This window comes from Apostichopus japonicus, chromosome 8, assembly GCF_037975245.1.
Source record: "Apostichopus japonicus isolate 1M-3 chromosome 8, ASM3797524v1, whole genome shotgun sequence".
In the NCBI taxonomy this organism is placed as follows: Eukaryota; Metazoa; Echinodermata; class Holothuroidea; order Aspidochirotida; family Stichopodidae; genus Apostichopus; species Apostichopus japonicus.
In genome coordinates this window covers 26,933,261-26,958,521 of record NC_092568.1, presented here as the reverse complement: position 1 = coordinate 26,958,521, position 25,261 = coordinate 26,933,261, and the positions used below count along the sequence as shown (strand labels likewise).

The window sequence follows — 25,261 nt, the reverse complement described above, 5'->3', positions numbered from 1 at the left end:
TTGGGCAACAGAGCCTCAGGATTTTATATATCTGTTATTTCTTTTCATATTTTTTTTTTCATAATTTTTTTATTATTTTATTAAAATTTCATATTTTTCATATTGAGGAGTGTTAGCTCAGTGGTTAACGCCGGTGCCTTTCAATCATCTGGTCCCGAGTTCAAGTCACTCCAAGATTATTGTATGTCCTCCAGTTACAGAGTTGTTGACAATTGACAATTCATAATCATGGACGTTATATATGTATCTAAGAGACTGATTTCGGTCAGCTTGCGGCTTTGATAAGCCAATGATGGCTTCTTCTCGAGTTCCTGCTTGCAGGAGGATCTTAAATACATACATATATATTTATTAGACAAAATGCATAAATTTAATATGGAACAGGCCAGTTGCAAATATATCATGGTATAGTTTTCTCTTATGTGATAAATTAAAGCTGAAAGACTCATAACTGCTGCTCCCTGAACTGACCTTCTTGCGTCAGCTTTTCATGATCTTCTATGCAAGAAGCTTCACAGGACTTCTGAGTTGTAAATCTGTTGTCATTCCCCTCACATCCTCCATACCAAAACCTAGCACACTGGCTGTACTGCTCGTCATAGTACCAATACACCTCAAAATTACGACACGGCCCTGTGTTGGGCTCCAACGAACAGAAATCTGTCAAGGAAAGGAAAGCAAGGTTTTAGAAATTAATGTTTTAATGATTCATACATATATATATTTTGTTTTTTCTTTTCTTTTCTTTTCTTTCTTCAGGGAGTCTTCCACATTGTTAAGCTTTTAAGCTTTATGGAAGACTTCCTCCACTTTGTACTTTTGTGGCAAACAAATAAATAAATGATAAGTTTGAAAGAGAAAAACTGCTGATTTTATGTCATTAATTATTAGGTCATTATTAGGTTATTAAGTAATTAATGATTAACTTTGATTTGGCCACATCAGTAAGGATTAGTTTTGGCACCAATTTGCCCCTACATGTACAAAGCTATGGGATTAGATAGATTAATCAGTGAGATATACATGAATATACAGTTAAAAGTCAGTCCTCTCTTTAATATCTAGAAGATATTAGTTATGAGGAGTAAACGATCCCAAAAAAGTTCCATCATGGAGTACTTCAGGAATGATACTACCACATAGACAATTCAAACAGATTTTGAGGCATGGAGCCACTTTCTTGACATTTTTTTGTCCCAGTTTCTAGGATGTACCTCTTGGATGACTTTTTCTTTATTCCTTTTCTTTTTTTGTGGTCTACATTGGAACAATGCACTACAGCTCAGGACATATTCAGTATAAAGACAAGTTCATCAGTATAGCTTCTAATTTTAATGGGCTATTAACTGCTACAAATTGTAGTTTTTATTAGTTAGGCAAAATAATTCAAAATTACGAAAATAATTTGAGATTGGATATAAACTGTGTGAGATGTGTACTTAAATTATCATGCTATACTAAATGATATATATGATGTAAATCCGATATATATGATGATATATGATGATATATATGATGTATATCCGATGTATATGATGATATATATCAGACAAACTGATGAAATTGAAGTTCCCTACAGTAATTCACAGAGGCAAATAGGTATAGTACAGTGCTTATTAGTTAATATTGAACATGGTCTAGCAATTACTCACACTATGTGAGTAATGTAATAACTGTATTGATCTCAATAAACATGAATACACATTGAAATATATACATTACTGTATGCAGGGGACTGTTGAAAGTAGGATTCATGAAAGTCTGAGCTTAAACTAAATGAAGACTTATAAATGAAATGATGTGTGAGAGGAACGGGTGGATGAAAACATCAATCAATGTATTTAATCAATCAATGCAATGAGGGATACTGAAGAAGAAAAAAAGTTTTAAAACACTAAACATTACAGTGTGATAATTGATTCTGACAGTCCACTTTCACGAATTGAACATTTTACTCTGCAAACACCTCAAGGAACAAAACATTGACATTTAGCATATGAACTGAAACAACTCCCTCCCCCATACAGTTTATCTTCAACAAAATGCACATTCCTTTTCAAGAAGCATATTGACTTACATGGTTCTGCCCGTCTCTGTGTATGAGCTTGGCAATTTTAAAGTGTACAATTTTGGGTTGTGTCAAAAGACTTCATCATTGCATTTTGAACCCAATTTGAACAGCATTAAATTGTATTTGTTTTTCAAGATTTAGAGGAAGAAACTAACTGGGAATAGAACAAGCCAGTTGTTTCATACCAATCTCTGCATGTTAGTAGGATATGGTAGTTAGTAAATGCCTGGACATACACCGTGATGTCGGTGGCAGACTGGCAGTAGATCTACATTTTATAGCATATCAGCAGCAGCAGTAGCAGTAGCAGGGAAAATGAAAACCAAGAGCAGTTGATGTTCATATCAAATATGTTAAGATGAGAGACTGCAGGCATCACTTTTCCATAGAACCAAATCAAAGAGAAAAAGTGCATGATTCCTACAAATATGCTAGCTGGTGGCAGGGCTAGCACTGTTCAAGTAGTGTTTAGTTATAATGGTTTACTATAGCGTCATTCTCCATTTACTTTATCAATAACACTGTTACTTCTCAAAAGCAGAGTTTTCTCTATCCTTCCTTTTAGTTATCGGAGCTTATCATCTTGCTTTTACCATATGTGATTACTTGTGAAAATAGTTTGAAAAACATTTCATAACAGAAGTTATTCTCAACAAAATATTCCATGGTTTAGACAATAACCACTCTATATCCATCTAAATTTCTTTACACAGCTTTAGGAAAATGGCCATTCTTTTACCAAGCCTTAACTTTGAAGTGACAATTGCTTGACGTAATTCAGTTTTAATGGGAAGAAACATCCAGAGCGCGAAAAGTCATTTATCTACTAAAGAAAAGAAAACCATCACCATCTTATAGATATACCCTGTAAAGCCCGGCTTTTTCTAGCCCTGCCAAAAGATTTTTCCTTTATTTACTACTTAGCACTTACCGCCGACAGCGTACCACAATTTTATGATTTTAATACTAACGTCTCCCACACTACTATTATAGCTGTGATCTGCAATAAAACACAAGTTGTTCAGAACAACGCTTAAAGAGAGAAGCAATGATTGAAGAAAAGATGAGAGTTAATACAAAGAAGAAACACACAGCATGTTATTAATGACTGCACCTCATAAATACAACACTTTACACTGCTCTCCCTCACCCTCTCTCTGAATTATGAAAGTATATTCTTTTTCTTTCTTTCTTTTTAATTTTTAACTTAACTAGAATGGACAAAATCTGAGGATTGTGGAAATTCTGAGAGACTTCACAGACAATATTTACACTGATGATATAATAAAACTAGGGCAAATTTCTATTCTGAGATGACTAGATTTCTGTTTCAAAATCAAAACCAAAATCAGTTTTGGAGGTTGCCTGGCCATGGACGACTAATTTTTTTCCACATGAAGGAGGAGTTTCACTTGCCTAAAGCTGATGCTATATTCACCAAACTCACACATCTGTCCTACAGTGAACATATTTGGTCATTTTTTAACTGTTTTGCTATATCATTTTCAGACAACCAATTTTCTGTTGGACAACCAAAACGTTAGACCTGGTCGTACATGGGACAAGCAGGAAATAATCTTCAAAACTTTGATCTGCAAAAAATTACTATCAAATACAAACACTGCTATACAAGTTTCTCTACTCAACAATTTAAGTAACAAACATATTAGTTGGGGACTAAAGTTGATGAAACTATGGAAATGCTTTTACAGTGCATTCTTATCAGATTATTAATGAATAATGAGACCAAGTGGACCAAGACTCTTGAACTAAACATGGCTTAGAAGTTTTTTTATGTAAAACATGGTCATTTTAGATAGATTAATTAAACGAATGTGTTAGATTATATTACAGTCAAAGGTTGTCATGTATTGTACCAAAGCATACAATTTTTCAAGTAAAATGCAAAGTATTAATATCTTGTTCTCACATTTTCAGGTGTAACACACATTTTGGTACTCAAAAGAAATTCATAAGAAGATCTATACTGTAATAAGTTAACAATTCACATGAACTTCTGTAGCATAAAATGGATTTTGCAGTTTTGACAAGCTGTAAGTGCAAATGTTTTTGACAGGAAGGTAAAATTTATATTTTGTTATAATTTTAACAAGATATGTTACACTTTACTTTATAAAGCCATTTTCAACAATTCACAGTTGTTGCAAAGTTTGATATTCAAGTCACGATTGCCTCTTTCAGCACTCTGGCTTAGATATAAACTCTACCCTGAGTGAACCCATAGTTCTAACAATATACAATCATGTTGTAACAAAAGGTTAACACTGAGAATGTGAGAACAGCCTATAACACTGACATAATTAAAATATAAATGTTATAATACATCATGCGCCTATGTCAGTTTATGAATGGTTATATTAATTGGAAGCGATGTGATCCTACTAAACATTAAAGGGCAATATATTAAATAGTCATTTAGAATCTTGTTAAATCAATTCATCCTTTACATTCACCAAATGCATGAAGCAAAATTTCTGATATGGTGAAGAATGAAAGGCTTTAAAGTAGCATTAATAAACATAGCATGAAAAAAGAGAGCATGAAACATAGTTGATAGAATGTTATATATGAAAGTAAAACCAACATAAATACTCAAATAAAGGAGAAAAGAAGAGAAAAAAATGGAATTGACATTCTAGGAAGAGAAACAAAATGATAATATGACACCAAAGAAAACAAATGAATATGCAAGGAAATGAAACATGATATAGTGTCACATAAAGACTACTACTATACCTTCTGGAATTTCACTGACTGATTCTGTTAATGTTAAAGAGTAAATGGATCTTCGATATTTAGTGAACAGAAATCAATGTTTGAAGACTGTCGTGAATGTTTGACTGAGTTTTTTAGTATGATTAATGGTAAGTGGGCTTGAAGTTTCGATCCTAGCAGGATCTTCTTCAAAGTCTGAAGAAGATCCTGCTAGGATTGAAATGTCAGGCCCACTTCATACTTTTACACATTCTCTTTCACAGGCTCTTTAGTGGATAAGCGGTTTGCTGACAGTTTTTGTTTTATTTTGAGTTTTTAATATGTTATCGTCACTGTCATAAATAGCTTGTCTGCTTAAAGAAACTGATATTTGGAAAAAGTAAAAACGTGATGACTGGTATTGCTTTATGAAAATAAAGTAATAGTTCATGAGCTAAAGTTTTTTCAAGCGTGGATATAGATGTTTGATGTTTATCAAACTTGAATAATAGAGTGATTGACAGTATGCTTTTGGTGACAAATTCTGAAGCCATCAAGGTATTTAATGAATTTTGCAACTTGATGTGAACCTTGTAGCAGCATTTTCACTGATTGGCAGCAAAGATTGGATGCTTTTCATAGCTAATCTCCAATAGCAAATATGACTTAATTCGGGAGACTAAGTCAGAGGTATATTTCAAATACCTCATACCAAATTAATTGGAAATGAAAAAGATCATACTTGATACAACATATGATTACCGCAAGTGGAAAAGTGATTGGACAACATAAAATGTTGTAGTTCTAACACAATCATTAGTTCTCATTTATAATTAATAACAATTTGAAAACTTCTTGGAAGCTTTCTGAGTTGATACATTTGCATTACTATTTCAACTATATATCTAAATGTTTAAAAGGTGTTTCGATAAAGTCATCTGGAATAGTGAGCAAAAAGCAAAGGGCTGCATTAAACAACAAATATAATTATCTTTTAAAAATGCAGCTAATTTAATAGTCAACTCAGCATGATATCACAAGAAAAGTATGATAATGTAAAACGACATCTAGCAGAATCTTCACTTCCCTACTTCTAGGTCTGATGGATGATTTTATGAAGAAAGCAAAGAGGGAGTATTAACAAGAGTGATCAGTGTTAACTAGTTACTTTGCTAAGAACTGACACTTGAAGGCCAAAAGGACCTAGAATACTATGTTACCAGGGATATCCCCATCCCTAGCTCATTCAACCTCCCCACTTTCACTTTAATAACTCAGAAAACAGTGTATAAGGCATTTCAAAAGAATCACTTTTTGCTTTTGCTTTCAAAGACATATGTATTTAGAATATCATAACAACACACCTGACTTTACTAACAAGTTTTGAACTTTGAAGGATTTTCTGGTAACAACGTGAAATTGATATTGAAAAGAAAAACATCCCACACTGCGAGTTGAAAGTATCTTGCCAGTAAGTGGAGAAATTGGAGACTGGAGATAACTACTCCAGGCAGTCAGGTCACAGTAGGGGGTCTGTGATGTCATATGGGCAAACGCTCTTCAAAAGCTTTACTTAGGCTAATAAGATCTTCATTGTTGATTTAACCTTGAAACCTAATTCATTCGGAATTTTTGCCTAGCTGTCAAAGTTCTCTGTACTTAGAATTTGAAAAATTTCTTTCTTAAAGAAATATTCTTTTACGCTGTGAATAATGATCGACCAATTTGAAAGTACAACAAAGAAATTTTTGGCTGATTTGCCCTGATGACATCATCAATTCTGTTGTTGGCAGAAGCATTTACAAAATATCACAATATTTGAAAAATTCATATCTTTGTGATACAAAACGTTATGAGGATGTGGGTTTTTCCCTAAAGATTCATAACATTTTCAGCAGTTGTGGCAAGCAATCACCTTCAGCCACAAGAATATCCTTTAAAGTGCATGTAACTTATAGATGGTCCCTCTCCCCGCCCCCTACCCCCAACAATGATCCTTAATCTCTTCCGAAATGAGGGGTAATAGTGCATGCAATGACTTTTTCAAACAACTGTGGAACACTGCACCATACGGTAGCTGTAGCTACAGCTATAGCTATATATATAGCTAACGCTGGTTGACACTTGTCCCAAGCACTCCCTCTTTGCTGCCTCCTCAAGCGCCCTTCTTCCACTTCTCTCTTTCTGGTCTCGTCTACTACCAAAAGGAACAGATCGACCCAAGTCAATATCAAATTACACTTACCTGGCTTTCTCTCTGAAGTAAGTGGAGCATCAGTAGGCTCTTCTGTAGTGGTGCTTGGTGTTGTTTGCACACCATGATCTAATTTGGGTATAAGAAGGCCACAAAAATATCCATAATTAACAAATATGGCAGTGATATCATATATGTTTAAATGTTGTACAAAATACTGCATGACATAATAAATAATACAAAGCACTGAAATTAACATATTATCTTATTGAAGGAGAAGGCCACACCGTGTAGATGACTCTTTTAAAATGAAACAGAGATGCAAGTAAGGTTACAAAATGTACATCGATTGCAGGTATTCTCCACCATTTAAAGTTTAAAGCAAACTATTAATCTCTTAAACGGAGGATTAACTGGTTACGTAAAGTGGGCATGATGAGATAGATAACTTATTCAAATCCATGTGAGTTTGTGACTTAAGCAAACATTACAGAGACCATTGTCAAACTTTGTAGATATAACGATGATGAAATAGTCAACACTATGAGCTACCTGAATTGCTGAGTTGCCAGCAGCTACTGGGACAAAGGATGAAATATAATCTGATATTAGCTTGGTCTGCTGAAGTATCTAACAACCCCCCCTACAACATTCCTTCTCATCCCCCCTACCCTGACACCACCCACACCCACAAGGGAAACAGTTCTCAGGAGTATTTTTATGCAGATTTTATCCCTAATATGTATGGTTCCACAACTGCAGTAGCAAAGGACACAATGATTGACAGTGAGTGACAATTTTTGATCTTTCTGCTTTCTCAGCTGTAATACTAGTTGATACACATGAAGCAGCTGTATGGCTAATTCCCCTCCTGCCCTGGGTTTGTTTCGATGTGTCACTGGTTGGGAATTAGTTTAAAGGAACAGCATTCATAAAGTATGGCTTTTAATGTACGTGTCTCCATATTGGATTTAACAGCTACATGATGACTCTCAATGTACCTGGACAAATGACATCGGTGACACACCGGCGAACATGAGATGGCCTGCTTGATTGTTTACAAAGTTCCTCATCACCATGGTAACCATTCAAGAAACACATCACATTTCTGTTTTCTTTTCCCGCACCACACGTAACTGAGCACTGTGAACACAAAGAAAAGGAGTATGTCAACAGCTTTACAACTCCCAGGATACAAAATATTGATAGAAAGTCATAACTGAAAGACAAGTAACCTCCTACAAGCTGACAAAAAGACATACATGTCTACCACCATTTTGCACTATTGGATCAAAAGGTTGAGTTCACTTCTAAAGAAGGTTTCTGTTTTGGTCAATTTCTTTCTTTCTTTTTTTGTCATATGAGAGACTTATATGCAGATTTCAAAGAAAGAGAGGTGGGGGAGAGAACACTTGCTACCTATCTCATCTACCCACCCTTCTTGAAACATAGAACTATTTATGATGTTATTTATAATGATTATGATGGATTTAACAGTTTCCTCAAAACAATGGTCAGTGCTGACCATGGTCAGCACTGACCATGGTCAGTGCTGTACCTTAACAAGGTTTCAAAGTTTTCTGAAAAGGCAGGGTAGTTGTCTGTCAACACTAAAGTATAAAGGATGAATGGAGGGTCATGGGGGTTGGGGGTGTAGGTGTATGACAGGTTGTTTTTACCGTATAAGTAAAGTGCTGGTCTCTCTGGCATTCTCATTTGAAAGTTTTGTATGTTTAAACAGAATTCACTGGAGGAATATTCAACACCAGACATGTTTAAATGATGGTAACACAGCTACTTTCTTACCTCAGACCAGTCTCCTGTCATCCAAGTGCCAGTTTCACAGGGTCCATTACCACAGCTCTGCATGGTTTCTGGTTTCTGTTCTTTGCATCTCCTCTCTGGTACCTCCACCCAACGATCCCTTTTATGGGATGCACAAAATACAAATCTGCTCATGACTCCCTTACCACAACTGGCAGAGCACTGTAAATCAAGCAGATAGGTAACTTGACAGATAAAAGGAATCATTATGTGCCTCATTTTACCTCAAAAATATTGCACAATTAAGAAATCATCCGTCTGACTGAAAGTAAGTTCTTCATTTGTTTGTTTATTTATTTGTTTTATCACAAGAAACTTACAATGTGAAAGGAAGTCTTCTATAAAGCCTGAATTGGCTTAACAGAGTAGAAGACTCCCTGGTAAAGATTGTTCAAAGATCATTATAGTTACTATTTATCTACGAAAGAGTGAGATTCATTACATGCTTTGTTCACAACATAAACTTAAAAATATATACAACTGACTACATATTCTGAGGTAGTTGTTTCAAATTTTGGGGTAACATTTGTAATGACACATAAGTTGGAAAGAAAATGATTCCGTATTCTTACCTCTGTCCAATCTGTGGACACCCACTTTGGCTTACATTTATCTTTCTTCTTATCACAGTGCTGCATGATATCTGGTTTAGTAATGTCAACACAAGTTTCTTCTGGATATACCGCTCCTGCTGTATCAGTACAAACAATTTCCCTGGACTGCATCGTCTCACCACATGAACCAGTGCACTGCAGGTAACCAAATTATAATGCAGAACAAGGTTTGGTCTTTACACTAGATCATTATGCATCCCAGTGAGTATAACTAAATACCCACTGCATAACAGCCAAGATAAAGCTACTATGAATGTTCAAGCTTTATACTTAACAGACAAACTACATAAACTATCCCATTTATGCTGTCTTCGCTTTTCGCCTTCGCTAACTGGGGTTGGGTTTGGTACGGGAAAGCATCATGACAACTTTTTGACAAAAACTTGACCATGCATGGGCAGAAGAATAAGTTATTAACAGTCATTTAGAAGAGTAATATGAAAACATTACTGATATGCAAAAGCTAAACTAACTTCACGTTGAAAATGATACCCATTATCAAGAGAATTATCATGTAAAAAAGATAATCATTTTGTACATTTCAGGGAGCTTGCATATAAAGCACAATATGCTAACAGAACTACCAAAACTTAGATCCTAGTATATTTACAATAGCATTACAATCTATAACCACATTGAACTTAAATGACCCTACCATTATGATGATCAAAGTATCAAACTATTTGTTAAAAGAAAAACAAATTTATGTTTCCTTTCATTACATTAGAAGCTGTCAACCATTATACTTTTTTTTTAAATTTCAAAGTTCTTACTTTTGTCCAATCAGAGGCTGCCATCCATTTTAAATCGCTGCATGGCTTCTCTACACAAGCTTGTTCTGTAGGAGGCTTCTCAGCTTCATCACAATCCAAGATACCCACATCATTGAAATGTCCACAGCTGACTTCCCTTGTCTGTACACCAGGTCCACATGGCTCAGAACACTACAAGATACAAGGTATAAAGCTTAGGAATTTAGCTCAGTGGTTAACGCTGGTGCCTTTCAATCATAAGGTCCCGAGTTTGAGTCACTCCAAGATTAATGTATGTTGTCCAGTTACAGAGTTGTTGACAATTCATAATCATGGACGTAATATATGAATCTAAGAGACAGCTTGCGGCTTTGATAAGACAATGATGGCTTCTTCGTGAGTTCCTGCTTGCAGGAGGATCTAATATACATACATACATACATAAACAGATGATGTTTTGCCCAGAAATTTACATGTTATGATCAACTGTGCCACTTTACCAAGCATTTTACTAAAAATACATGAATGCTTATCAGATAAATGCTAATATGCTATTCCCATTTAAAGGCTGCTACCAGCTTTTTTATGTGCATTCCCATCCATACTTTGAACCCATCTAGCCATATGGCTCTGTTTCCTTGCATTTACCAGCTGTGTTGCCATGCCTTTACTAGTTTTGTTTATATTGCTTTTAGCAGTTGGGTTACCTTGCTTTACAAGTTATAGCAAGTCTTGTAATAGCTGTGTAAAAAATATTCATTGAAAATGCAAATAGCAAGTAAGGCTTCCATCATTAGAAGTTTTCGATGTTCAAGAGATAAAGTCACATCATTTAAAATTTGAGTGAACAATTGTCAGTAATATTCCTGACTAAGGAAGAGTCATTACTAACTAAAGAGAACTGTGTCACATCTACGGGGAAATCTTTGCTGAAATTGCAACTTCTCATATCAGAACATGGCTGAACAGAATCATGAAATGTCAAGCACTGCAGGCAAAAATTATGAAATATATCTCTTTGTATCTGTTCCTGGTATGAAATTTTATGTTTTTAATTTAGGGATCTATTTTTTATCATTTAGTATTGGGTGTTTATTACTATCTGTTTTAGGCTTTTACAATAATTGTCTTACTGTACTATAGTTTCTCATACTTATTTATATTTAAACATTAACTATGATTTATTCTATTTTACTATTTACATACTTCTGAAATTGTTTTGGATTATATGCCTTTTAGTTTTTAATATCGTTTAGTACGGGTGTTTTTTGTATTGTTGCTTTTGGCTTTTACATTTTTTGACTTATTGGTTCTATATATTTAATATTTTGGTTTTTGTTACTATTTGATTTTAGGTTTTACATTTGTAAAGCGCTTTGAGCAGTTTTGCTGATTGTGAGCTATATAAATATTACTTATTATTATTAAATGTCTTAATACCTGTGACCAGTCTTCAGTGTACCATTGGGGACATTGGACGTCTTCATTACAGAGCTGGAAGTGGTCCGGTTCTGGTCCAGCTACTCGAATGCACTCCTGTGGATCTGCTTCCTCTCTGCCATTATTTCCAGTTGGTCTCATACAAATTACATGTCTTTGCTGCATAACACCATCACCAGCACAAGTCATAGGACACTCACTCCAATCACCAATATGCCATCTGTATAAAGAAGAAAAAATAAACCCACATATGATTATTAAAAACCAACTATATAGTGAACCCTCAATTAATGTATGTATGTATGTATGCAAGCAGGAACTCGCGAAGAAGCCATCATTGGCTTATCAAAGCTGCAAGCTGACCGCAGTCAGTCTCTTAGATTCATATTAACATCCATGATTATGAATTGTTAATTGTCAACAACTCTGTAACTGGATGACATACATTAATCTTGGAGTGACTGGAACTCGGGACCTTATGATCGATAGGCACTGGCGTTAACCACTGAGCTAACACCCCTAAGATATGATCAGATATAATTAGATATGATCAAATGAATATCACTTTGGAAAAACACATGCAATGCATTATTTATGCATTTGAAGAAATGTCTTGACAGTTTTACACTATCTATGGATGCTGTATACTAATGAGAACTATACTGTGTTGATAACTACATAATAGTGGCACATATTGATTGCATTGTGACTGAATTTTGGTACCGTCAAGCTAAAAGCTCTTACAAAATAGGCACTGTTGATGATAGATTAAGCTGTTCCATCTCTATCAAATTCTTTTTTGGTAATTAAAAAGAGATTGTTTTTACTTAAATGAAGGGTGCAAATAGCAATTTCTACATTTATGCATAATGCTTACTTCACTTAAAGAATTCCTTTATTAGTGCTTATTAAAAAGAGAAATTAACTTTCAGTTTTGTCAAAGAAAATCCCTCCCTTTATACCATGAAAGAATGTTTACAACAGTTCTCCTTCTAAAAGATGACCTTACTTTAATATCCAAAATTTTCAAAATATATTTCAATTGGAGAGTAATATTGCCTTCAAAAACAATTTTGTAAGAGTTACGTATTTACTTTGGCGGGCAGAGATCTATATTACAACTGGTGTTGGAGACTGGCTTTTCTTTTTTATCACAATAATAGTCAGCAACAACCTCAGAGTTCACTCTCCTAGAACAATACACCTCTCGATGCTTCACTCCTGTGGTTGAAAGAAAGAAGAATGGTCTATACACAGGAGCTGAAATAAAACTTGATTAAATTCATTCCCTAATGATATCAAAACCTAGCTGTATGAGGAGGGCTAAACAAGCAGACAAAGCTGAACATTGTTTACTGCCTTCTTACCTAAAATTTGAACCTCTTAAATTCCCCCCCCCCCCTCCCTAATGCAGGGGATGTAAAGCCTGCAGATGTAGTGTCTATGCCACTTGTGCAAAGTTAATTACCTCACACCAACTCCCAACATGAACATGAACATAATAAATCGCACAGGCCATATGCTATGAAATATTACTTACATATTACTTAAATTACATAACTCCAACATGAATCAACATGAATATTAATTACCTAACAATAGCAACTCAACATAAAATATCTTTCCTGCCAATTACTTTCCGTGAGATACTAAAATAGAATCAGGAAAAGGATGACGTAAAAATAATTTTATGCATGTTCCCCCCAACTGTTATTGTGAGACAGAAATGAGTAAATTTACAGCGAGATCAACTCCTATTGTTATATGCAAAGTCTGTATGTTCCATTTTTGCAATCCAAAGTAGTTTCGAATACAACATTATCAAAGAATGTTATTTTCTTTAACCTTCTACTTCATCTTAAACCAGACAAAAGGTATGATTCTTGATTATATGTGCACTAAGAGGAAAATGTTATCATTATAAATGTATGATGATTTTTTAATTTCATTCACCTCCACCACAATCTACCGAGCATTCCTGGTAAGATCCAACACTCCATACAAATGTGTCAGCTTGTGTAAATCCATTGGGTACCCAGTATTCATAAGAAACACCAGTGTTGGAGCCTTGAGTGAGTAACTGTTGAAACACAATAAGATTTTAATATTGACTGAGATGCAGATTTTACAAGAGACAAAAATACAAGTAGAATTTACGAAAACCATAGTATATACTGTATGCAATGCCAGTAACCAAAAAACTAAAGGGGAGGAAGGTATGCAGGGAAATTTGAGAGGAAAACAGCAATGTTGCACATTTTTCATACCGACTGGTGGGCCTAGCTAGCTAGCTAGCTAGCTAGCTAGCTAGGTGAAGGCATTTTCCTGTGTGTTTGTATTGAATACATGCATGCTACAGTATAGAAATCATTAATCATCATGTCAATATTTAAAATTATACAACTTAGTTAAAATGATTACAGCCAATGCCAAATGGAAATCACAAATCCTTGACTGAAATGTCAAGATTTATTCTGTATCAGGGAAATAGCATATCAAGCATATATATATATAGGCCTATATATATATATATGTATACAATACTTCAGGTAATTCAGTGCCAAACCATGCCTGGAACATATCAACTATCAAGGCTGATGCTTTCCCAGCAGACAAAACAAAACTTGACACTTTTTAAGTTTTTTTAAGAGATCCATGATGATTGTGGATCATCTAATTAAATATAATAATCCCAAATGATTTCATGTTGAAACAGGTGGCAATTCCCAGTTGGAATAATTTCCCTGATTTACAAACATAAACCATCCTCCCGTCTCTGCTAACAACTTAAGTTACAGCTTCTTGATGGTGAGTTTGGGAGACAGTTTGCAGTAGTTTAACTCTGCATATAAGCATTGTTCATACCATGCTTGAAATTATATAAACTAAAATCCTCTATTCCAGATGAGTCATGGGGAAACCAAAGATGTTCCAGTCTCTCAGTTAGTGATGAGTCATGAGTTTAATATTACAACCCAGTAAACACTTCCACTCCCTTACCCCAACCATACCCTCTCTTTTTATTCTACCCCCTCCTTAACAACCAGAAAATATTTATGAAGTATTTAATAATTTTGCCAAAGAAACTTTGGCTAACACTTTGAAATCATCAATAAATCATAAGTACATATCCAAAGAGGGAATGAACTTACAAAATTGTACTATTGCCTTGGAATTTATATGCAATTAAATGCAATGCAATAAAAGACAGTGTAAATAAAATGCAATGCATTGCAACACATAACCACAAGCAGTCAGCATAGAGATATCCTATTGTGAATCTCAATACCATGCAACTACATCACCTATCATCTCTAAACCCACGTCTTTTAGGGAGAACAGAATAACTATCAACCCCATTCCATAGTTGATAACCTCTTAGAAATTCCTCATTTTGAGCTGTGTCTCATACTTCAATAGACCAACCGAACTTAATACATCTATCCATCAACAGACAACCAGTTGTTGAAAAGTGCAGCAATTACTTCAAATAAATATATCATGTTTCCTCCAGATCATATTTTCAAAACAAGGTTACCAAATTTCAGAGTCTCCAAAAGATAGGACTTATTATCTTTTGTTACCTTTGCACGTGATTGTCATCATATTTACACAGAAAATATTTCTCATCATTATTTTCCACTTTTCTCGGGTGGCAGGTTCATTCACATCAACTTTTACTCTGTTTGCCAAGGGAATAGCTATTTGAGAAGTTTTGTTGGAAACTATATCCATCTAAGCTCATCTTGTGATAACAGTCTGTAGATTACAACCGACGACAGAGTACCGCTCCTCTACCATGCAGAGATTTTAGGATCAGAGTAGAGAAGCTGTTTATCAGTATCAAATAATCCTTATTTCATATTATTCACACTACTATGGGTTAAAAAAAATGGATGAATGGTTGGTTGGACTTCCACCACTTCAGTAGCTTAAAATTGGCATTACTAATAAGTCAAATAATTCCTTTCTCCATCATGAAAACAAACTTTTGAATCATGTTCAATAAAAGGTCATAAATATATGCATGCCTTTTATATAACATAATACTGTCATTAAGAAGGAAGGCTCTCTCTTGTTTGCACAAATAGGTCATGCTTTATTGAGAAAAAGTTTTTTTAAATTTCAAATCCAATAGGGATGCACACTGCACACTTTTCAAATGTGATTTCAAATTTGAAAGGATAGTGATTGCTCCAACCTTCTGCAATGCAGTGTGTGATAGGTATATTGTATAACCTACTGCTACAAAGCTTTGCCTGCACTATCCCACATCTCTACCATTGTAAACTAGAAAACAGTTTACAAAAAAACAAATATAAAAGGGAGCAAAAATGGGAGCTTCTAATGTCTAATTAGCACCAGTAATTTGTTTGTCTAGCATATTCAACAGCAAATAACCTAGATCCAATTTCTTGAAAACTCTTCAAAGATGCTAGAAAAAGTTGAACACAAACATAATTAACATTCCAATCATTTTTAGCATACTTTCACACAGGTCTATAGCCAAAGCGGGGAAAGTTTATAATTTGGCAAGCCAATGATTGCTGAAACCACGATTCTAGCGTTGAAGTAATGTACGTACTTGATTTGACTTTTACACTGCCAGTGTAATTGGCTGCACAACAAGAGCTTATTTTCCCATGATTGAAAATTAGTTCATAATGCTCCACATTATTGATTAGCTAAAGTGTGACTACTTTTTCATGAAAAGCTTTAAAGGAGTCTATCACCTTTCATTATCCAGTACATTACATACAACTTTGACAAATGTATGTAAATAATCATACACTGGCATACCTATGAACCAAGGTTTAAATGCCCTTACTGTAATGACAAACTTTAGATTAGCAAATGAATGCATTAGTGATGAGATGTAACAGGCTAATGAATGAACAAGTACATGCCTCCTGCAGTGTGTATATCACACAAACTTTCTACCAGTGTATGTAGGCTACATTCATGGATTCCATTCCCTTTTGGCTTAACCATACCTCCTATGTATCTTATCAATCTTAAGCTAAAATTACTGAAGAGAAGAGTATGTTCCATAGCCAACAATACCGTTTGAACAAGACGTTGTTCGCTTTATTTTGCATAGGCAGAGGTGCTCATTAAAGGGTGTGAAGACTCGCGCAAAAAGAAACGTCTAATGCCGGTAATTTGACCTAGTTTCGAATGAGGTGTAACAGAAGTGTTAAACACCACCATCGATCCCAGAAAATACACACACAGCTTGCTACCGTCGGTAATTAGACACTAGTGTACATTCAGTGGATACAGCTACGGTCAATACCCACAGCACAGTATACAAACGATACAGCGATGGACATCTCAGGTCCAGCTAAAGATAACAATTAAGGTATCACGTTTCATTACTGTCTGCATTTTGTAGCGACACGAACAAAATGTCACTTGCAAGCTACAGAAAGTTAACTTTTTCAGATGGCCCCACACGGTTTGGGGCGAGTCTTCAATGCCTTTAAGCATGCCACTGTTTACTTTCTTACTATGCAGAGGTAGGGCTATTGTTTGTGCAAGTCATTGTTTACATTTATCATTACGTACAAGCTATTCTTGACACAGTTATTGTTCTATAATACTCAAGCACAGTCAAGGTTATTCTTTATACAAGTTCAGTCAACTGTTCTCATATTGTTATTAGACAGGTCTATTTTTCAGACTGACTTTGAACTGTTCACTTAAATATCACATCATACATTTTGACAGACAGTTTAGTAAATGGGTCAACAACCAAATTCAACATTGTGCAGCAAGCAGCCATTTGTAACATCTTTGCTGCTGGCCAGCTAGCTATGAAATCACAAAAACAACTTCACTGTCTTAAATCATCAAATTTTATTCAGTGTCCTCATTAGGCTAACTATAGCATTTCAAACCTTCATTTCTGTTTAAATATCCTCCACACACACAGTCTATGGACTGTGAGTTGTGTGCTGGTGTTTCTCTCATGAATGTTGCATCCTTAAAGTACCATAGTAAGATTACTGAGTTCCCTGCCAAATTTGTGTTTTCTTTTCCTTTGCTGATAATAAGAAAGCAATAAACAAGGCGCAGCTTGCTTATATAATGGTTGTGGCATTTGAATTATTTCTTTTTTATCGAATCCTGCATGCACTTTCATGTCACACACTAATACACATGTGTCATGGGGTCAGTAAAACTAAAGCAATGATGGTACCTACCATTACCATCACAGCCTCTGTAAGGGGACCTGCAGATTGAAAGACTTCTATTGTTCCCTGACTGTCTCTACCATGCCGTTCATAGTGGAAGGTTGTACCAGCTACTTTAACAGCTTGTGGAGAGCTCACTATGTAACCACCATTAATGAAATATTCACCTTGTACACTTCGAAGAGCTACAAGAACAAAGATAATATGTTATATCAAAATACAAAAAGTTGTTTGGGAGTGGATTAGACGCAGTTATCAGCAAAATACAACATAAGAGAAGAAATCATAAACTTGTAAAATTCCTAATTACACCTAATTATATTTTCCAATTTATGTACCAAATTTAAATTTTGATGCAAAGATTCCAGAAATCCTGTCAAAGTGTGAGATCAACTTAATGACAAAGGCATAATTTCCCTTTATGTTTCTTCTTATCAATTGAAATGAATTATGCAATCTCAAGAGTCCTTCAATTTCTGCCTTTCATTATAATCAAATCAGTATTAGTTTTTAATTAGAACTAATTAAAACTCACCCAAGAAATTACTGGATGACTGTTTTTCCTCTATGAAGATACTTGTGGCACCAACGGGCAAGGTCACAACATCATTGTACTTTCCTGTAAGTTGAGCATGCAGATCATGTTATCATATTGTAAAGGATGAAGTCTTCAAAGCATTAGTTTGATCACTTCAAAATACTGTAATGAGATCAAGACTGCACATAATGATTCCAATTAAATTTAACTGTAATATGAACAAACTTATAAAATGGTGTACTAAACTGGAACACCATCATGTCTTCTCCAAACTTCTTAAGAGTCACTGTAAAAGACACCTGGGTAGTGTCAGTCGGTAAAGCAGCAAAAGGACACAGATGCAGTACTAAAAACATGTATCCAAGCATATGATATTAACCATATATATTATAGCTGGTTGGACACATCCCTAGCGATTGCTTAAACCCTGCCTGCACCATAGATAACATGTTTGGATGAACGAACCCTGCTGCTTCCCACCTTTCCTATGCTACAACTGATGTAGGTAGGAAGAAGAATATCAGGAATTTCAGCTGCATTATAAGATTGAGGAAAATCCAAGGTAAGGTGCAATCAAACTGGCTAAATGACAAGTTTTTATCAGACGCAAGGAAGAGATGAAAAGCTGGCAGAGTCACAAAGTTAGAATGGAAAATCCTGCCGACCAGAAGAATGTGTTGGACTACGGTTCGGTAATCAGTAACTTCAAAAACAAAGTGTATGTCTATGAAAGACCCAATTAGGGTCAGTTAAGAAACAGTTAACATATAATGTGCTAAATTTGGCTATATTGGACATGCAGTTCAATAGATTGGAGAGTGATATGAGACATGGCAAAGTACAGGTAATGCATTTTACTGTGACCAGCTTAACTCCAATGCTGAATTCAATATGCCCAGACCTAAACTTTGATACTCAATTTTTTTGTTTCTGCTTGCTTCCACTCCCCTTCATACCATACCCTTTCTCCCCACCGCCTCCCCTCATCATCAACTATGCCCTTTCTTTCCTACCATTTTACAAGGCACATAAAGAAGAGCTTACTCAATAGCCAGTAAAAATCTGCTATGATGGTCAGGAGGAGCAATTACCCAGCTCCTCCCCCCCCCCCACCCCACAAAAAAACACCTTTTGGAACTACTGTGGCCCACTTTGACTAAATCAAGAAACCTACCACTTTGAAGCTGCTTTGTTAAAAATTCCCCAGAGATGCGCTTACAACTGCTGTTATCTCCATCACACTCCCCACACTTGTCTAATACAACAGTTGAGTTGAGCATCATGTCACATCCGACTTTCTATGAGATAAATAAAACATGGTAAACAATTTCAGAACAACACTACTTATACATAACAACAAAGCGGCTAATCTTTGTTTGGAAGCTGCCTGAAATTTCCATTCTGTAAAGCATAAAGTTATCAGTGTGGGCCCCAAACTTTAAGCATGCTAAATTTGTTTTAATAATGTTAACAGAAGCACCTTCCTACAGGTTCTAACCCTTCAACTATTTACCCAAACACTGAGGAGTTTTCAATTAGATGTCTCAGGGAAGGAAAATGCTTGGATGGTGGCAGTTAAATACTTGTTGATGTTTGAAATAAGTGACTATTGAAATAAGTGACTATGGAGTGTTAGCTCAGTGGTTAACACCGGTGCCTTTCAATCATAAGGTCCCCGGTTCGAGTCACTCCCAGATGAACGTATGTCGTCCAGTTACAGAGTTGTTGACAATTAACAATTCATAATCATGGACGTTAAATATGAAAGTAAGAGACTGACTTCTGTCAGCTTGCGGCTTTGATAAGCCAATGAGGCTTCTTCGCGAGTTCCTGCTTGCAGGAGGATCTAATATACATATACATACATATACTATTATATGACTTTCTAGCTTATTTGGGGAGGAATATTAGTGAACATTTTGCTCAAAAACACATCAATATTCTCCATGCAGTTTTCTGTTACTGCTTTATTGCAATACAGACATTTCCCATGAGAAATACCAGTTTCAATGAAACTAAGAAAAGAAATACCGAACCTAATGAAACAAAGATGCTCAAAGGTAATACATGAAAAGCTCATATTACCTTACATTCTCCTGCAACACAGATATCCAATGAATCTGGTCCACAGAGAGTGCCGTCCACAACCATCTCCGCCTGAGTGTAGTAAAAGTTTTCACCTTTTGGCATACAATTGAGTTGACAATGTTGACTGGGTCCTACAGGGGAATAAACTATGTCTTGTGAGAGGTTTGTAGAAACTAATTCATGACATATCATCCACTCATAACCAGAATTTTTAAATCACTTCATGAACTGAACGTTGAGAAAAAAAGCATTTTCAAAACATTCAATAAAGGAGAGGAAGAATGAGGCTTGTTTAATATCTACATTTTGCATTGTCACAGTATACCTTTGTTTAAAATTATACTACTTGGAGAAGGAAAATTAAAAGATGGAATAAGAAAACATTGGAAGGATGAGTGGTATGGGAGAGGAAGGTGAGAAGGACTTACATTTGTAATGTTATTGAATATGCATTCACATGTACGTGTGCAAACGATGCACTACATTATATAATCTGCACCTGTATGCTAATGAGCTGTGTATTTGCATATTGATATATAAGTTAAAGCATGCCGTCTGCTCGTCCTTGTTCACCCTGTCTCTCCATCTGTCAACAAGTAACCTTGGACATATCGTCCTATATATCTGTCCTGTACAGCATGATGTAACGCAATAAATTATAACATGTTATATGTTAATACTCTACGTCGACTGTGTTCTACTTGATTGTTTGAAAGAACTCATATACCTAAACAAGGAAACATGACATGGTGGCAGCGAACGGAAAGCAGTCCATAGAAATAGACAGTCGCTAAGGCATGAAAGTCTTCGAAGCACGTTGGAGCATGGAGTTAAAAACCATGGTTGGATTAAGCTACAATATACAGTAAGTCCGCCGCTGGGAAGACAGGGTGCAAGCCACGAGGCGAACGTGTAATAAAAAACGCCATTTCAGTTACATTCAGTTCGACCGGACTTGTATTTTTTTCATCCGTGGAAGTTTACCGTGTACTAATTATGTAAACAACAGTACTGGCATAACATTAGTCTAGAAGTCAGTTCGACCGGACTTATATTTATTTCATCAGTGGAAGCTTGCCATATACTACGTTAAACAACAGTACTGGCATACCATCAGAATCTAGAAGTCATGCTATTTATTCCAATTAATACTTGTATTGTGCTGAGTGTATAACATCAGCCTAAGGAACAATCAACATTCCAGACCATTGCCTATGGCTTATATGCGATGCAGGAGCACGTCCACGCATTATTACTAAATAAGAAGTACGAACTGGCAACGATGTACCGTCTGTGAGGAGAGCGCAGTATATTCCTTTAGCGGAATTGGCTACTACAGTTCTGGGCTCGTCATTGGAAGGTCTTCCAGTTTCCATACGTTGAAAGTGTAGGATATCCACCGTATGCAGTGTGTGCTGTACAAGGTGCAAAACTTGTTTCTGGTCCAGTCTACTTGCTGTCGGAGTACAACCTCAACGTAAATGGGTGCAGCGGGTGACCTGAACTGACGGAGTTCCCAACAGATACTCTCCATGAACTAAGACGAGTTTGTATGACTATCGTAAAATTATTTCATGTACTATAATGTTGCATACCTGGTAAACAAACCTGGTGAGTGTTACGTAACATTAAGCCAAGCTCGTACAAGGTACAGTAGCCTAAGCTTGCAAGTTGTAGTAATGTATATTATATAGTGCTACTGCTAGTGTGCTGGAAATTGTTAAATTCTAATCTAGTTGTTAGTATCCAAAACGTTGTTACCAAAATGGGGGATTCGTATGTTGTGTCTCCACCAACATTTGATTGGAACTCAAGTGACTTACCAACTTCATTTCGAAATTTCAAAAAGCATTGTCGCCTAATGTTTGATGGCCCCATGGCACAATCTGCTAAATCAGGCAAGATACAAGTCACATATGTACTATTGTGGTTGGGCCAGCAGGGTATTAACATTTTTGATACATGGAATGTTACAGACACACAACGTGAGAGTTGTGATGAAATTTTCGCGTTGTTTGCGAAACACTTTGAACCAAAGACAAATTTTCGGCTAAGCAGGTTCCAACTTCAAAGATTCAGACAAATGCCTTCTGAAAATGTTGATGAATTCATAACCCGCTGCCGAATCCAGGGTAGTAAATGTAAATTTAATCCAACTGAGCTTGAAATTAGACTGATTGAACAGCTAATAATTGGCACATCGCACATGAAGGTGCAGCAAATTCTGTTAGGCAAAGATGAAACCTTAAAGTTGGATGATGCATTAGATGTAGCAAGAACCTTTGAGGCTACAAGGACACATATGGAAGCATTAAATGCACCCTCTATCTCTGTAGATTATGTGCACAAGGGTCGTACCAAAGTCCATCCTGGAAATACCCAGAAGTGTGTTAGGTGTGGACTAAATTATCCACACAGGGGGAAGTGTCCGGCCGAAGGGACAAATTGTAATTATTGTGGAAAGCCAAACCATTGGGAATCCGTATGTAGACAAAAGAAACGTAATGGAAAGGGTGATCATCCAAAAAGGGGAAGAGGCAGTTTTAAACCTCGTAAGCTCCAAGATGAGCGACATGTAAACGGTTTGACAAATGCACATGTAAACCAGAGTGATTCTCGTCTGAACCGAGGTGCCGAAAAACTTTGTTTTGATTCAGTATATATTTACAATATAAATGGTCCTCAGAAAATAGCTGATAATCAAGCTGTTGTCAACCTGAACATAGTTATAGGTGATCAGCCAGCCACACTAAAGGCCAAGGTTGATACTGGTGCCGAAGGAAATGTATTGCCGTTGCGTATATTTAGACAAATGTATCCTCATTGTATCGATAAAAGTGGTAATCCACTGCCTAGATCTACTAAACCTATCGAAACCATGGTCATGGCTTACAATGATAGCATCATACGTCATTTCGGTACTCATACCCTAAAATGTGAGTTTCGTAATAGAACTATAGAAACTGAATTTTATGTTGCTGATGTTAAAGGTCCAGCTATTTTGGGATTAAACTCATCCCTATTATTGAAGTTAGTTACCTTGCATTGTGGAGTGTCTGTTGATACCACTAAAATTGACACTGCAGATGACTTAAGAAAGTTATACCCTGATAGATTTGAAGGGATTGGCAAATTAGAAGGGAACTACCATATTGTTATAAACACAGATGTTTCACCGGTAATTCATGCTGCTCGTAGATGTCCAATACAAATAATCGATGATGTCAAGAAAGAGTTAGATGACATGGAGAAACTAGGTGTAATTGAGTCTGTAACAGAGCCAACTGATTGGGTCTCTAGTGTAGTTTACTCCCAAAAAGCCAATGGGAAGTGGCGTGTATGCCTAGACCCCAAAGACTTAAACTCTGCCATTAAACGTACTTACCATAAAACTCCAACATTGGAGGAAATTACTCATAGGCTTGCACACAGTACCGTATTCTCCAAATTGGATGCTAGACATGGGTATTGGTCTATCATGTTGGATAAAGAATCCAGTTTCCTAACCACTTTTAATAGTCCCTTTGGACGGTATAGGTTTAAAAGACTGCCATTCGGCTTGTCTGTTAGTCAGGACATATTCCAGGCAAAGATGGATCAAATTTTGGAATTATGTCCAGGTACGTTTGGAATTTCTGATGACATAGGTGTGTATGGCAAAACAGAGGAGGAACATGATCAAAATCTCCACAGGCTCATGAAAGTGGCAAGAGAGAAGGGACTTGTGTTCAATTACGAGAAGTGTGAAATCAAGAAGCCAAGTATTAAATTTTTTGGATCAATTTATGACTCACAAGGTGTGCACCCAGACCCTGAAAAGGTTAAGGCTATAGAAAAAATTGAAGCCCCAAGTAACAAGAAAGAGCTTCAAGAATTTATGGGTATAGCCACGTACATGTCACCATTTGTTCCAAACCTTTCCACTTGCTCTTCACCATTAAGGTCCTTACTGAAGGCCGATACGGAGTTCCATTGGACAAACTCCCATAATCAATCCTTTAACCAGATAAAGGAACTAATTAGAAAGCAAGTAATTTTGGCATATTTTGATCCCAATAAGGAAAGTGTCATTGAAGTGGATGCATCCATGAAAGGAATTGGATGTGTGTTATTGCAAGATTCTAAACCAGTTTATTTTGCATCAAAAGCCCTAACTGAAACCGAACAAAGGTACGCCAACATAGAACGTGAAATGCTGGCAGTTGTATATGCATGTGAAAGGTTTCACACCTATATTTATGGGAAATCTTTCATTGTCAAAAGTGACCACAAGCCACTTGAAATGATAAAACTGAAGAACTTAGGTGCAGCACCACCTAGATTACAGAGGTTGTTATTAAGATTACAAGGTTATGACATGAAGATTCAATTTAAACCTGGAAAGGACATGCTTATAGCTGATGCACTGTCTAGGTTGAGTCCACTAGAGGAAGGTCCAGTAGAAAAACAACATGTTACTGTTAACTTTGTTCAATTCTCTGATGAGAAAATTACGTCACTTCATAGTGAAACTAAGTCAGACCCAGAGTTAAACGTCTTGAAAGACATTATATTAAATGGGTGGCCTGCAAAGCGCCGTGAAGTCCCGAAAGTGATCCATAAATACTGGTCACTTAGAGATGAACTTACGATCGAGAATGGTCTTATCATGAAAGGTGACAGAATAATTATTCCACCAACCATGCAGTCTGAAATACTCGAAAAAATTCATACTGGGCACCAAGGAGTTGTAAAATGTCAGCTTAGAGCCAAAACATGTGTTTATTGGGTTAATATCAATAAGGATATCGAGGAGATGGTTAGAGTGTGTGTTCATTGCCAGGAACAT

At 36.0% G+C, this 25,261-nt stretch overlaps 1 protein-coding gene across 8 annotated transcripts in view; it reads right to left on the bottom strand.

Moving 5' to 3' along the window:
• LOC139971372 (papilin-like) overlaps positions 1-25,261 on the bottom strand; it is an 88,437-nt gene that overhangs the window by 18,015 nt on the left and 45,161 nt on the right. For 5 of the 8 annotated variants that reach the window (XM_071977744.1, XM_071977741.1, XM_071977738.1 and 2 more), the window contains exons 5-19: positions 20,431-20,564; positions 19,520-19,643; positions 18,343-18,426; positions 17,817-17,992; positions 13,564-13,690; positions 12,705-12,831; positions 11,611-11,830; positions 10,192-10,362; positions 9,377-9,553; positions 8,787-8,966; positions 7,982-8,123; positions 7,032-7,109; positions 4,829-4,852; positions 3,003-3,071; positions 472-660 (exon numbers count right to left, since the gene is read on the bottom strand). In XM_071977744.1, coding sequence (XP_071833845.1) covers positions 472-660; positions 3,003-3,071; positions 4,829-4,852; positions 7,032-7,109; positions 7,982-8,123; positions 8,787-8,966; positions 9,377-9,553; positions 10,192-10,362; positions 11,611-11,830; positions 12,705-12,831; positions 13,564-13,690; positions 17,817-17,992; positions 18,343-18,426; positions 19,520-19,643; positions 20,431-20,564 — 2,022 coding nt within the window. The remainder of the gene's footprint in view (positions 1-471; positions 661-3,002; positions 3,072-4,828; positions 4,853-7,031; positions 7,110-7,981; positions 8,124-8,786; positions 8,967-9,376; positions 9,554-10,191; positions 10,363-11,610; positions 11,831-12,704; positions 12,832-13,563; positions 13,691-17,816; positions 17,993-18,342; positions 18,427-19,519; positions 19,644-20,430; positions 20,565-25,261) is intronic. The other 3 variants (XM_071977742.1, XM_071977743.1, XM_071977745.1) reach the window with 3 other exon arrangements.